Consider the following 15310-nt stretch of genomic DNA (forward strand, 5'->3'; position numbering starts at 1 on the left):
CTGCGCCACACATGGATGAAATAATGAAATAGTAAATAGGACTACAGTAACAGAAATATGTGCAGAATTAAGACAGTCAAGACGGCCCAGTGTTTGGTGGACCGGGTACACCTTGTTCACTTGATAGCCTACAAATCATCCACATGATCAATTACCCATCACATGAGTTTGCCCACCCGACACAGCGTTTGTTCTGGGGAGATGGATCTGTGCGTCCCGCCTCCTGTGCACCATGGATGTCTGAGCCCCAGCAACTACTAACTATAAATATACAATTTGCCTGTTCCCAGCATTAGCACAACATTTTGCGATGATTAGCTTGTTACCTGTGATGATATATGCTAAATGTAACGTCTCTTTCACATTAGCAAGTGACTGACCTATTTGGGTGCGTTTTGAGATGCCTGATGAAGTTCAACGTTGTTGATCCGGCATCATTGATCTTTGTGCCACACACCTTGCACATGCAAGCTGTTCGCTTACTGCCACTATTTTACGAAGTTATTGAAAGCAAAACTAATGACAAAAGGCACAACTCCGGGAGGACTTGGTGTCGCCATCCTCAATGCATTTTTTGATATGTGAGTGCGCGCACATAAGGTATAGCGCATGCGTTATGTTGCACATTATGGCAAAGGGCAGGGGACATGCAGCTCGTCATACGTTTCCCCAACATATATGTGCCAATAAAAGAAAATAGAAATGCATGAATAAATTTAGATTTAAAAAGCAATAATTGCATGAAAACAGGTTGCTGACGAGTCTCGAAGCTCGAGTCCGAGTCAAGTCTGAAGTCAGCTGTTTGTGCGACTTAAGTGAGACTGTACAACCAGATGGAGCTCACTGATTGGCTATTAAAGGTACACTATGTAATATTTCTGCATTAAAACAACTATACCTATATTGTTGAGTTCAATTTCAATTTTATTTATAGAATCACCGGTTGGGGGTGTGATGAACAATGGCAATAATAGTCATAATAAAGATAATGTAACAAGAGCATAGCAAGAGCATAGCAAGACGTAGCAGGACGTAGCAGGGCGCAGCAGGACGTAGCAGGACACTGCAGAGCGTAGCAGGGTGTAACAGGGTGTAACAGGGCATAGCAGGGCGCGGAGCAGGACCACCGGGACAGCTGCAATCATGATTTAGGTGCCACCCTAATCCAAGGAAACATGCCGGGCAAAAGAAACGCATAAGGACTCCAGGGAATAAGCTCCCCAGAGCTAGGTTAGTAACAAGCATTTCTGGGACAAGGATGCACACAGATGGAAAGAGAGAGGAGAGAGAAGCTCAGTGTGTGTGTCAAAGGAAGTCCCCCGGCAGTCTAAAACTATAACAGCATAACTAGGAGAGACAGGTTAAATAGAGGAGCCTGGCCGGGCAAGAACTCTCCCCTGCCGGATCGGGCTGTACTGGCCTGCCTCCCTCTACTTTGATTATATCATTTGTTATATGGTAGATTAATCTGACGACTATGAAGAGAAGCAGAGAAAAGAAGGGGTGCCGTGTCCGTGTCTGTAGTTATACACCCTCCCACACCGGTCTAGGCAAACGCTGCAACTCCTCAATCCCTGAGTTGTGTACTTACACTATCCCAAATGTTTCTAATAATGTTCAAACCAATAAAATCTGTCATTACTTCAATGACACAAGACATTTCGTTTGGTCGCCTGTCAGTGGCGACATATAACCTTTGACCCCTCTAGTTACTCTAACTTCTGTTAAAACATGGGAACCCAGATGATACGTTCTAGAGTTATTTTAAACCACAATGTCACAGAAAGAATTACACTCGGTAACTAAGGTTTGGTACACAAATCGGTACTTTTTTGGGTGCGGATGGAATTACGTCGGTACTACCGAGGACCGATTCACGTTGAATCAAACGGTGCCAAATTTCGGTACATGGGAGCGTATAAGGGTTTAAGAGTTTAGCTTTCCTTCCTGTATGTTTCACAGAGTGCAGGGCTCCGACACACACACACACACACACACACACAGAGCTGTGGTGCACACGGCGCCAAACTACGTTGCCTCTGTAGCTTGTTAAAGTCACAGTGAGTCACGGCAATGCCGGTTAAGCGGTTCAAAGTGTAACTGTGTACACTTTTCAAAACTTCATGCAGACAGCGTTCGCTGCAATATAATATTGATTGGTTGGGGTTTGGCATTGTCCTCGAGTGGTTAAGGTTAGGATAGCCGATTGGTCAGGGGATAGGACCTGAACAAATCGGGTTAGGTAACCTTGCGTTAGCATGGACGCCTGGCCAATAGTAGCGTGTGAATGCTATTGCCTAGAAGTTGCGTGGGTTCCATAATAACGCTTGACTGACTTTGGCTGAGGTTGTAAGGCAAGGCAACTTTATTTCTATAGCACATTTCAGCAACAAGGCAATTCAAATCACTTTACATAAAACATTAAAGAGCAGTTAGAAAGAGATAGAAAATAAAAACAGGCTAAAATAGAATAAGATACAAATACAAGAATAAAGGTTACAGTGTGTGGAGTGTAAAATGTTAAGTAAATAGGATAAATAGGTTTGGAATAATTTTTACAACTGAAATACATTTTTTTGTTATTACAGAGGGAACGTACCGAAAAAGGGCACTGTTGGGTACCGGAAAAAAGGTGAACGGTACCCCACCCTATCAGTGACATTAAACGGCATCATTTTTCATTGATTACATGCCACTTTGCAACACAGTAATACAGCAGAGACCTGATTTATATACAGTAAATCGATCCAGCTTAACGTTACTACAATGTGCTAATGCTAAATGCTTGGTGGGGAATGTTATAAGGTTACATTAAACATTGTTCAACACGCTCATAGTTATTTTTAGTATGATTGTTTGACCACGGTTGACAGCACTGGGCTAACCCATAATTAAGTTGGCCACGTGAAGTTAGCTGTATAGATAGACTTTCAGCAGCACTAATCCCCTAAATGAATCGTTGTCGATTTAGACTATCAAAAAGGTGACACTGACGTGAAATATATTGTGATATTGTGGTTTTAGCTGCAGGCTAATGTTAGCTTGCTTGCTCGCTTACTGGAGGGCTACCAATCAAAATCAAAATTTTAAAAAATCGGCAATGGTGTTAAACAATGAAAACTACAACTCCCATAATCCCATGAAACTTCAAAACGTCATCAAAATCGTGTTTACATCCATTGTTTTTCCATTGTTTTAATTGAGAGACCCCTAGCGGCAGAAAATTACATATTATACATTTAACAGTCTGGACTTGAAACACACAAACACACACACGTCCTAATGTATTATCTCCAGATATGAAGATGTTCCTGCAATATTTCCCCTCTCTCTCTATCTTCTCTCTACAAACACTTCATCAAGCCCAAGCTGCACGTGTGTAAACCCAACTATCATCATTCCTGACAGAGAACACCTTAAGAAGCACACACAGCCTGGAGGCACATGCCTTTCAGTGCAAAACCAGTGCACACTGCTGCTATTAAACTATTTGTCACACAAATATTTACCGGCACAGAGCTCGAGGCAATCAGCATTACTGCAACAGTGTCACAACTGCCAAAAGATAATCATATGTGTTTGTGGGTGCTCACTAGCTAGTACTTAAGCAGGAGTTTCTGGTTCATAGCTGGGACTAATGTCAGTAATTGTCTTGGTCAAGGACTTTGAAATGTTCTGCAGTGGTTTATAAACTTTGAGCTGAATGTTTTCAGCAATAATGCCTGGTGGGTTTTGTCTTTTCATGGAATTTGGTGACAGAAAGAAAAATATGACTAATGTCACATTTTTGGAAATACATGTATTCAATATCTTTTAAAAATGGAAATCATAAGACGGACATAAATCTCAAGTCTGTGTTTCCAGTACAGAGCCGGGTTAGGGTTAGTCACGGTGCGGTTGGCCTAGCTTAGCATAAAGACTGTGTTCAAAAACCCACCTGCCAACCGCTGTTCAGCTCACTGATTAACATGTTGTATCCTGTTTGATAAATATGTGACGATTGTGATTGGTTTACAGAAATGCAAACAACCCAGATCGTTTTGTTTTTCTATCATGGATGTATGTGTAGCCAGACTTTACTGCACAGCGCTGTGGAGATAAAGATCTCACGTTGCTTTACTTTAGCTCAGGGTTGGCAGTTTCACAGCGTTAGGTTGAACTGTACACAAAAAGGCAGAAACAGTATTGATCAGAGCTCTCCTAATCTATATCAACAACATTTCATTTCCGGGATTGTTCTGGTGCCACCGGAGGTTCCGCCGGTTGTCCATCATTTTCGGCCGGATGTCCATCCACTTCCTCTTCCTTTGTGTTGGCGTTCTAAACTCCGGTGGATTTCTGAGGACTATGGTTAACTGCTCCTCAGATCTCTGCAGGGTAAATCCAGACAGCTAGCTAGACTATCTGTCCAATCTGAGTGTTCTGTTGCACGACTAAAACAACCTTTGAATGTGCACACGTTCCACCAAAACAAGTTCCTTCCTGAGGCTATTTAGCAGAGGCACCGTGGCTCCGACCGGAGCTTAGCGCCGCCCAAGATGATTGTGATTGGTTTAAAGAAATGCCAATAAACCAGAGCCTGTTTTTCTCCCATCCCAGAATACTGTGCGGAATAGCCAAACCTTCCTTCGCAGCGCTGTGGAGGAAGGTCTGGCAATGTGAGACTAAGGGCGTTTTCACACATGAAAGTCCGAACCAAGGTTCATGTTTTTGTTACATTGTATACATTTGATCCAGTTAGTTTTGGTTTCACACTGCAGTTATGCAAGCGCACTAAATATCTATACGTGACAAAACTACGTCCTGCCGTCATCACATACGTGAGCTGCGTCTCCAGATACTTATAATTGATTGGTTTGTAGACGGGCTTCCCCGTCCTCTCGTATCCTCTCTCTGTGTCGGAGTTTTTTCAACTGACTGCTGCTCTCCCATACTGCCGCGGCTCTTTTTGTTTTGTTGTAATGTTGAGAAGCAAGACACTGGAACTTTCTGGAGAATTTATTCAGAGACAAACGGAAACCTACACAGTAGCCTACATTTACTACCACTTAACAAATAAACTGCTGATGTATTCTCAGCTCTGATAGCCGACAGCTGTCTCCTCTGAGCGCAGTCACCGTCACTCTCTCATGTAGCCTCCACACTAAGCACCGAGCTATTCCTTAAAGGAGCTTCCCCGGTCTTGTAACACAAGGAGAGTCTGCCAGAGCTTCTTGTATTTGGTCCGAAAGTCCAAACCATCCAAAAAATGCTTTCACACTGTAAACGAACCGGACCATGGTTCAGTTTGGTCCGGACTGAGACCACCTCTTTTGGTCGGACCAAAATTTGGTCTTTTGATCCGGACCGTGGTCCAGGGGAGGTTTCACACCTCTAATTTTGGTTAGGATCAAACTGAAAAGTCCGAAAGTCCGGACCAAATGAGGTATGTGTGAAAACGCCCTAAAGCTCTCCTGATGTGACTTGTGGCAGCAATCAGAGCTGACATTAACAGGCTATTCTACCATCATCTATCCCTATCAGTCACTGATAATTATTCCCGGTGGTGAAGGGGCTCAATATGTCTCAGTTAAGGATGTAACTGAGAACTAAACACTAACCCAGTTAGTGATAAACAAATGTGCAATTACATTTTTCTGGAATTAAAAGACTGTAGATTGATTTCTCTCAGGGTGTGTTCATGTCGAACCTGTTCTGAGAGGTTTATTTAAGCCCTGCACCACTCCTGTGGTTTGACCAGGTAAATAATGTCAAACAAAGGTTGCATTAAACAACCACACCGAGACGCCTGTAAATATACCCTGGAAATCCAGAGTTCTCGCGAGAGCACAATTTGAATTTCCTCAGCGAGTCACTCTGGCATTGAGTAATGATGCTGATTAACTATGCCCTTGTAGCCGAGCTGCACCAATCACATCGGTGTATCTGATATAGGAGGGCCAGAGGCAACAGATGATGACAGTTTAATCTACCAGTTAGCTCCGCTGGTAGCTAAGCATATGGGGCTCTGGATACGTCACCCCGTGTATTGTTGTGATTGGTCGTAGTGTTATCCAATTGCATGCAGTGAGATTTTCAAATGCATGCTTGGTGCTGCCTCTCAAGTTGGGCAAGTTTTCATTACTCAATGCCAGACCCTTAATCTTTTGGATTTGGGTCTGGATTTCCAGGCTACTGTAAATACACATCTCAGTTTTTTTATTCTCAAACAGAGAGGTGTCTTTTTAACCTGAACTGAGGGCTGGCATTTTATTCAGGAATCCTACGGGGTCACACAGGATTTGGGTAGGATGCCAGGATATACTACATTGTGTTGTTGTGATTAGGGTGGATCAGGAAAAGCAGTTGCAAGGAATCTTTGGGGCAATTTTTGTTTTAGGACATAATCTAAACTAGAGAACTCACATTGGATCAGGTGTGCTGGTAGGATAGCAGGACACTCCCAATAAATTGTCAGGATCAAGCAGTAACTTTGGGTCTGAAAAGTGAAAGTAACGTTGAAGCTCCTTAAAGCTGCATTCTCTCTAACTTCCAGCAGGGGGCGGCTCCCCTGGCTCCAAAAAGAAGTCTGTTTCTATAGAAGTCTATGAGAAAACGAGCCTACTTCTCACTTAATGTATTACCTCAATAAACATTTTCATAGAGTTTATAGTCTCAATTGCTAGTTTCAAGTCTTCTTCAATACAGCATGATGTTCATTTGGTGGTCCCATTTATTTTAAAATAGAGTATAAAGCAGGAATCAGGACTTCATGCTTAGCAATGCTAACCATGCTAACACTGGGGACATTAATAGAGACCTGAACTTGTTTTTGGCCGTTGTCCGTGTTTTCATCTCAAACTTTGACCTAAAAAAAAAAGTACAAAAGTCCCAAAAACCCAAAGGGTGACTTCACCAACGCTAGGTCCGTTAGTTTTACAGTCTGTGGTCAGGATCGGGAAAAGCCAGCTCCAGAAGTGGATGAGAAACTGGAATAATTATCATCAATAGTTATCATTATAACAAACCGTGGCATTATGTTTCTATTCGATAAACATGAATTCAGAAAGCAACTGAAAAAACATCTTTGGTTTACAGCCAAATCATCAGCTCACAGCTGAGCTACAATTCAGAAATTTTTTGACTTTAAGGATGAAGTGGCCTATCAGACATAAATGCAACCCTACGGTGCAAATATCCACTGCCTGTACCCAGGCCTGTACAGCCATCAAAAGAAAGGCTGAGTTTCCTGTTTCAATGCGATCTCCAAGTGGGTCCACAGTCTCCTGGCCACAGCACAACTTTGTTTAAGTGAGACACACACATTCCCCAACCCGGCGAGATGATCAATCACCAAAACAGATTACTAAAGTTATCTAAAAGTCCATCTAACTTTTGTTTACAGGGCCTGGATCACTTGTTGTTGAACTAGAGCTGCAAAGATGAATCGATAAATCGATTAGTTGTTAACTATTAAATTAATCCCTAACTATTTTGATAATCAAGTCATCTGTTCGATTAAACAGTTAAAAGTTCTCTGATTGCAGCTTCTTAAATGTGAATTTTTTTTTTTTGTTGCTTCATTCCTAACCCTAAACCTAACCCTAGTAAACTGAATATCTTTGAGTTGTGGATAAAAGACATTTGAGGACGTCATCTTGGGTTTCAGGAAACAATTTTTCACCATTTTATAGACCGAACAACTAATCCATTAATCCAGAAAATAATCCACACATTAATCAACAATGCAATATTGTTAGTTGCAGCCCTTAATTGAACACCCAGTTGCAGCCAGACAATCTTTTATACTGTGCTTTAAAGTAAATAAAACAAACTCTACATGTGAACCACCACTGTATAGGTTCTTATACATCCACTCTTCAAAATGAAATTATAGCTAGACAGCTATATTGAAACTTTGTGTGTACACAGACACACCTGATACTGCTCATCAGGACCAACTTGCCCCTACATATGGAGACCGGCTGTCATCGTACACAGGTACGATGACAGTCACACACATCCAGGACACATTCTTCAAAAGTTAAAAGGTCAAACTTTAAAAGGCACCACAAAGAAGAAAGACAAACGTCCCAGACAAACAATGTCCCTTGTTTGTCTCTTTGGCTTGCAGTTTCCAGCAGTGTGCTGATGGATTTCTGCCATCTTAACTGCCAGACACACTGCAGTACTCTCATTAACAGCTCCAGCAGTGCTGCGCACCATCCATGGCTCTCCTCATTAAAACCGAGGCCCATTCATGCTTGTTAGATGGAAGAGTTAGAATCATTAATAAGCTGCAGACATTTTGACATCTCTGTAGTTTTTTTTCACCAAGTGGGAGGAACATCATAGCTGTCACAAACTCCTGATATCTCTGACTCAGCATAACAACCAGGAGGCAGATGTGTCTTACTTAACAGTCTAAACGCTATGATATAACGCAACATTACATCATAAAGGATCGTTAGCTAGCTAGTTAGCATATAGTCTTGCTTTGCCAGACCATCCACACACTGCGGAGCGGAGGAGCGTCTGGCTAGTCCACACAGCATTCCTGGATGGAAGATAAACGTGCTCTGGTTTATTGGCATTTCTTTAAACCAGTCACAATCGTCTTGGGCGGTGCTAAGCGCCGCAAGGAGCCGCTGTAAAATAGTCGTGCGAGAGAAAACTCAGATTGGACAGATAATCTAGCTAGCTGTCTGGATTTACCCTGCAGAGATCTGAGGAGCAGTTAACCATAGTCCTCACAAATCCACCAGAGTTTAGAACGCCAACACAAAGGAAGAGGAAGGAAACAGACATCTGCGAAAAAGACATGCATCCGGTGGAATTTCCTGCGGCACCGGAGCAATCCCGGAAGTGGAACGTCGTGGATATAGACGAGTTAGCATACAACCTGTGCATTTGTAAATTGCTAACTCAGATTTGAAGTGCAATGCTTAGCCAACAGGTGTATTAATAAATACAAGGTTACACAGTAGTGAATGCCAAATTTAGGAGTTTTTAAAAGGATGTTGTAGTCGAAACACTGAAAGAAATTGGTCAAGGATTACCACACAGCTGTTCTGAATGTCAAGTATAGCCTAGATTAGTATATTTGAATACAATTGTAATATTACAAATTATAAAGAATGGTATTATAGTTGATGAGAGGGTACAAGGGTTGGACATTCTGGACAGGGCTTCCTATTTCAAGCTCTCACTTAAAAGGACAAACTTTAACTTTCTGTCTTATAATGAATTTATAAATTTCTTCTTTTCTGACATCTATTATCTATCAGCCTAGTATGGTGACTAGTACCTGATGTGGTGTTCCCTAAGGGTCCTTCAAAAGGCCATGGGGAGTCCTTAGCAAAATGAGCTCATTTGTGATCTGTACCAAAACAAAGATTGTTTTCTTTAATAATAATAATAATAATAATAATAATAATAACAACTTTTATTTATATACAGTACCACCTTTCAAGAAACCCAAGGACAGTCTGTAGGATAGGATTTGTATGCCGGGATGTCTCTGCAGCACCACAATACTTCATTCAGAATGGTTTAACAACATATATTGCCTTTATCAAATCCTGCGATTTGGATATAGCACTAGTCCATAATGCGATCTCGATACGATTAATTGTGCAGTCCTGATTCAAACCATCTAGTTTCGCCTTCATCTAGAGTATTGATTGTATCATTTGACATTATTCCTTATGATTTTTTTAGTAGGCTACACCCAGGGTACACCCCAAACTCAGATGATCTTTGATATAAGGTATATTACGTGGTCCACAACTTAAAGGTGCAATATGTAATACTGACAGCTAGTGTTTAAAATAGTTACTGCAGTACAAATTCAAAATACTGGAGAGAGTCGTCTCCCCCGCCCCCTCCTCCCCAGACTCGATGTTCATGGAGGCTGCCAGGCTGAGACCGCCAGGCTGAGACCGCAGCATCCACAACAATGTTGCCAGACGCTTGTCTCACATAGCCAGACATTACTCCAGAGCACAGTAGCTAATGTTAGATGCTGGCTATATTGAAAAAACCGTGCTCACGCGGAGCTCTGTACCCAACTGACAGACACAGCTCACCCTTCTCGACTTAAAATTACCGCAACAACCGCTAAAACATAATGACCTCGTAGTCCTTCCTACCCGACTGACAGATACACTTTTTTCGGCTTAAAATTACGGCAACAACTGCTAAAAACAGCGCAAACTCACGGTCCTCTCTACCCGACTAACAGACACTCTTTCTCGGCTTAAAATGACTCACCGTTGGTTGGCTATAGCTGCTGAACAGGCTACACCATTGTTTTGCCAAAGTTAAATTGCATGTTTCCATTTTGAGGAAGCCAAACTTGCGGTTTCTGTCATAGGTCTGTCACGGTGGTTGTAAACAGCCATGCCCCGCTTGCCTGGTCCTCCGGTAATGTTAGCAATTAGCGTGTGTTAGCATGGCGGGGTTAGCCAGGATCAGTTGGGATCACTTTACTGGCCGTGTCTCAATTATTTTTGTGAGTAACCAACTTGGGTACTCTAGCTATATAATTCAATGTGAGTACACAGATGTTTAAATTACATAAAATGCCCGTCCCTTGTAGCCGTGATAAATTAGCCTGAAGCTAATGCTTACCTGTTCAGGAGGAAATTAGCCAACTAAACTCGGCGTCTTTTTGGGCTCTAAGCTGTCTCCATCTTTCAAATACATGTCCAATATTTACCCGGGGTTTGTTACGTCTCTGGTCACGCAACTGTTAGAAACATCAATGTTTTTTAGGTCAGGTAGAATCTATCTCCGTTGATCCTGTTTGTTTGTTTGCTGCTTTCATGGCTGTACTAACCTTACAGCTGTAGCGCGCTGAGTTTACGTTTTTACAGATATATCTGGCAACCCGGCCTTACTGTCAAACTGGGCAGTTGACAACAACACACAGGCCAAAACACAAACAGAAATTCTGTCACAGAACGGAAATTTCAAAGGACAAAATACTGGCATTAGCAATGTTGTCAGAAAATAAAGTATTTCAACGTAGCATGTTTTGTTAATATCTGATGACATATTGTGGTCATTTTTGAATTCAATACAGTAAATATTACATATTGCACCTTTAATATACCTAATATCAAAGATCATCTGAGTTTCTATGTTCTATGTAGGCTCAAGCATTATCTACATGTTATTTGCATGTAGCCTAGACCAAACAGTGCAGTACTGTTACTGCAGGACTTGACAGAACACAGGCTTCAAATCAACACCAGCCCTGTGTTCCATTGGTACCCCCCCACCCCCTCAGGGACAAAGCCAGGTGGGACAGCAGCCCAGAGCCAGCAGACCCACTCTGGGTGGTTCTATAATCTACATCCTGTCTAATCAGGTCACATGACATTCTTTTTCACAGGGACACATTTGAAACTGTCAGACAACCTCAATGTTGACTAACTGTAGTATCACATATTTGGATACATATTTGGTACACATTTTGAATGCACAGTAGGCCTATACACATTTTACACAGAGGAATATTAGTGTGCTGCCAAAGCAGGTGACACATTGTGTCAATTAGGAAAGAGAAAGCACAGATTTAGCATTCAACACAGCTACGTTGTAAGCCCTGGGAATATTAAAAACATGTTATTGGGCTATTATGAACAATAATTGTCCCAGGGCACGAGAAAAGCCAGTGCAATCCACAATACAAAAGGTCTTACCAGTGCTGCTCATGGTGCCAGCCAGATGTCTTCTCCAGTCAGATGATGCACAGTCAATAAGCCACTATCCACACTGACAGGACAGTACATGGAAGATGCCCGCAGCCGCAGAGCGCACCCGCCTCAGTGCCAGCCAGCAGAATGGATGAAGAGAAGTGTTTACACGGGAGTGTTACGGAGAGCTTGCCCGGTTGTCCTGGCTGCCGATGCCGCAGAGATGTCCCGACACCGCCGCACTGAGAAGACAAAGTCCCGCAGACACTGCAGCGCACGGTGACAGTGCACGGTGGGTGGGTGTGGGCGCGCGTTGGAGAAATGCGACTAGAGTCAAGCTACATACAAGAGTGAATAGGGTTTCCGGTGTGACGTGTCAAAATAAAAGTCTTCCTACAAGTTAGATCTATTCTGGATTAGTGAAGCCCCAGGGTTCTTTCAGAATATTGTAGGCAGTTGTGCAGCGAAATCTGAAGCAGTTCAATGTATCTATTGTTTGAGTAATTCACTAGTTTCAGCCCATTGGGTTAGACCATGTTGGGTCTGCTGCTTGTCTGGATAACAACACCAAGTCAAATCCTATTTAGGACTGTGATAAGTAGCATACTTAAAGCTGTAGTGTGTCATTTTTTATATTAATGAATGTCCATTACATTCAAGCCATGGCCAAATGAAAGCTAATTAAGACTATCAGCTCCACACAACTCTCTCTGGATTTCTCAGTATGACTATGTTCAGAAGATTGTGGCGTCCACTGACTTTCCCACACAGAAACTCGTGTGAAGATAATGACCTCTTCTGAAGAGTCCATCATGTTGTTTTAATCCTCCGTGTCCTCCTTGGTTACTAGCAGCTGCCTCGAGGAGGGGTGGGGGCGCATGCACAATCACGTAGGCTAAGGCTTGTATCATGTAGACACGCACAGTTTTGTTGTCATTACTTAGAATTCCTCATGGGGGAGACAGAAACTACGCACTATAGCTTTAAAATAATAAATAGTCAAACAAATGAGCAATCAATGTTCTTTGCCTTGTTAGAATTCAAGCATTGATCACAATATTTCCCCCCAAATTCATATTCATTTGTAGCCTTTATTTGTTTCTGTATTTTTTTATATAGCCTATCTATACCTATATATATGCAGGCTATAGGTGTACGTACAACAATATAACACTAGGGGGTGAGGTCTGGCAATGACAGGGAGTAAAAAACATGAACATACGTGAAATCTCTCCAGTGCATTATTTTAACCTAACTAAGGCCTGGTTCATGGAAATTGCATTAGACTGAAACAAAATTGGATAATTATTGGAGAACATTCATCAAAAAATCTTTTGGAAGCCAAACAATAGAGAGATACGCCTTCATGAGGCAAGTGTTCCGATGCAACTTAATTTTGCACAGCCAATATGCTCACATGCTAATTGCTAATTCCCTGCTTTATTGCAAGCGTTATGCTTTTACTTTGAAGGAATGAATCCAACGCTTCCTGTCTTGTGTTAGGACCAGCTGCTTTGCTTCAGCAGACAACATCCTCGGGCAGACAGCGCCACTGCGCGGCCGACGCTGCACACATGGGAACTGTAGTATTTAGGAGGAAAAGGCCCGTTTTAACGAGCAGCGTGCCGCTGGTTTTGGACTACAAGCTCAGAGTAAACACATTGCATTGTAAAGACGAGTGGCAGTGACAGAACTGCATTCAATTTTACAAATACGTTGGAAAATCAGTTTTAATGTGCTGACAGCATCTCCTGACTGACCTACTGCCTGCTAATACTGTATATTAGAAACATTATTTTAAGGCCTGCAGATAAAAAGCCACAGGCCTATGTCAAAGTCAAAAGATATATTAAGGTTGCAAGTAATAATTTAAGACAGGGGTCTTCAACGTTTTTCAGGTCAAGGACCCCTTAGCTACGTGTCAAACTCAAGGGCCAAATCCGGCCCCTCACCCCGCATATCAATTTAGTTTACGTTTTTCGGCGCCTTTTCTGATCTTTTTTCCAATGTTTTTGTCGGGTTTTTTTTTTTTTTTAGCTTTTTTGTCACTTTCTTCTTTGATATCTAAGTTACTTTTTGGGGCTTTATGTCGACCAAACTGTTAGTGAGAAGTTAGAAGGAGTTAGTGAAAATGACTTTGACACCCCTGTCTTAGCTGAGAGACACAGAGCAGGGACCCCCTACTACATATATTGTATACAGTTGAGTTACTTATGATACTGGGCCAGATGTACACATCATGTTTTAATATTAAGCATACATGTGGAAGCACAGTGAATCCTTAAGCTCAAATGTATCTGTGAATGGCTACCATGGCGACCTTACCTTGATTAGTAAAGCCTATCATCAATGTTGTGTAAGTTAAATGATAGTTTTTACACAAATAGGCTGATTTGTCTTTGTTCATAATTTGTTGTATTCATGTTAATGTATTTATTTTTTAAACTTTCAAATTCAATAATTTGGCAGCCCCCCTGCAGTGACTCTGAGGACCCCCTAGGGGTGGAGGACCCCCTGGCGAAGAACCAAAATTTATTGTGAATCTAAATGGATATGCGGGCCAGATCTAAACCTGCAAGGGGCCGGATTTGCCCTGCAGGCCTTGAGTTTGGTGTCTATAGTATTTAGACATGATCACTTTTGATATCTGTGATTTTAGTGAAGTAGAATATGTACAGTATAATAAACATGACTGCAGTGGCAGACAGTTGAAATTGATACTAGGGTCATAGATAAAGGTGTAACACTGCCGGAACCAACGCTTTTGTTCCATGTTTGCACCAGGACGCTATTATGTTACACTTCCCATTGGACAACATCGTGAATAAAGAGAGAATAAAGAGAGAAATCGGGTAGGTTATTATGATTCACACTTTTTCAGACGTGTTTTATTGTTTTTGTTCATAACAAACTGTTTTCTATGAACTTGCATACATGGATCCATTTAAAGTTATGTACTGTGGTACTCACAAGTTTATGAACCCATGCTAAAGTTGACTAAAAAGTCATCTTTTGGAAATTGATCTTAATGCCTTATTTAAAAAATGAGGAAAACCTTTAAGGAAACCAATCTTCTTTGTGAATGAATAATGTAGCGTAAATAAATAAATGTTCTTCCTTAAAATACAGGGGTCATAAGTAAATACACCCCTATGTTAACTTCCCATAGAGGCAGGCAGATTTTTATTTTTAAAGGCCAGTTATTTCATGATCCAGGATACTATGCATCCTGATAAAGTTCCCTTGGTCCCCACATCATCACATACCCTTCACCATACCCCCACATCATCACATACCCTTCACCATACCTAGAGATTGGCATGGGGTACTTTCCATAAAATCATCTCTCAATGCAAATCAAACCAGATATTAGGCTAACTGAAATAAAACCATGCCAATCTCTAGGTAATGGTGAAGGGTATGTGATGATGTGGGGGTATGGTGAAGGGTATGGTGAAGGGTATGTGATGATGTGGGGGTATGGTGAAGGGTATGTGATGATGTGGGGGTATGGTGAAGGGTATGTGATGATGTGGGGGTATGGTGAAGGGTATGGTGAAGGGTATGTGATGATGTGGGGGTATGGTGAAGGGTATGTGATGATGTGGGGGTATGGTGAAGGGTATGTG

General features: G+C 41.8%; 1 protein-coding gene across 1 annotated transcript in view; it reads right to left on the reverse strand.

Annotated features, from left to right (window-relative positions):
* ablim2 (actin binding LIM protein family, member 2) overlaps positions 1 to 11997 on the reverse strand; it is a 123815-nt gene extending 111818 nt beyond the window's left edge. Inside the window, exon 1 of the mRNA XM_035994002.1 lies at positions 11688 to 11997. Coding sequence (XP_035849895.1) covers positions 11688 to 11700 — 13 coding nt within the window. The 5' untranslated portion in view covers positions 11701 to 11997. The remainder of the gene's footprint in view (positions 1 to 11687) is intronic.
* Between the last annotated feature and the right edge of the window lie 3313 nt (positions 11998 to 15310).

Source organism: Sander lucioperca, chromosome 17 (assembly GCF_008315115.2).
Source record: "Sander lucioperca isolate FBNREF2018 chromosome 17, SLUC_FBN_1.2, whole genome shotgun sequence".
Classification (NCBI taxonomy): domain Eukaryota; kingdom Metazoa; phylum Chordata; class Actinopteri; order Perciformes; family Percidae; genus Sander; species Sander lucioperca.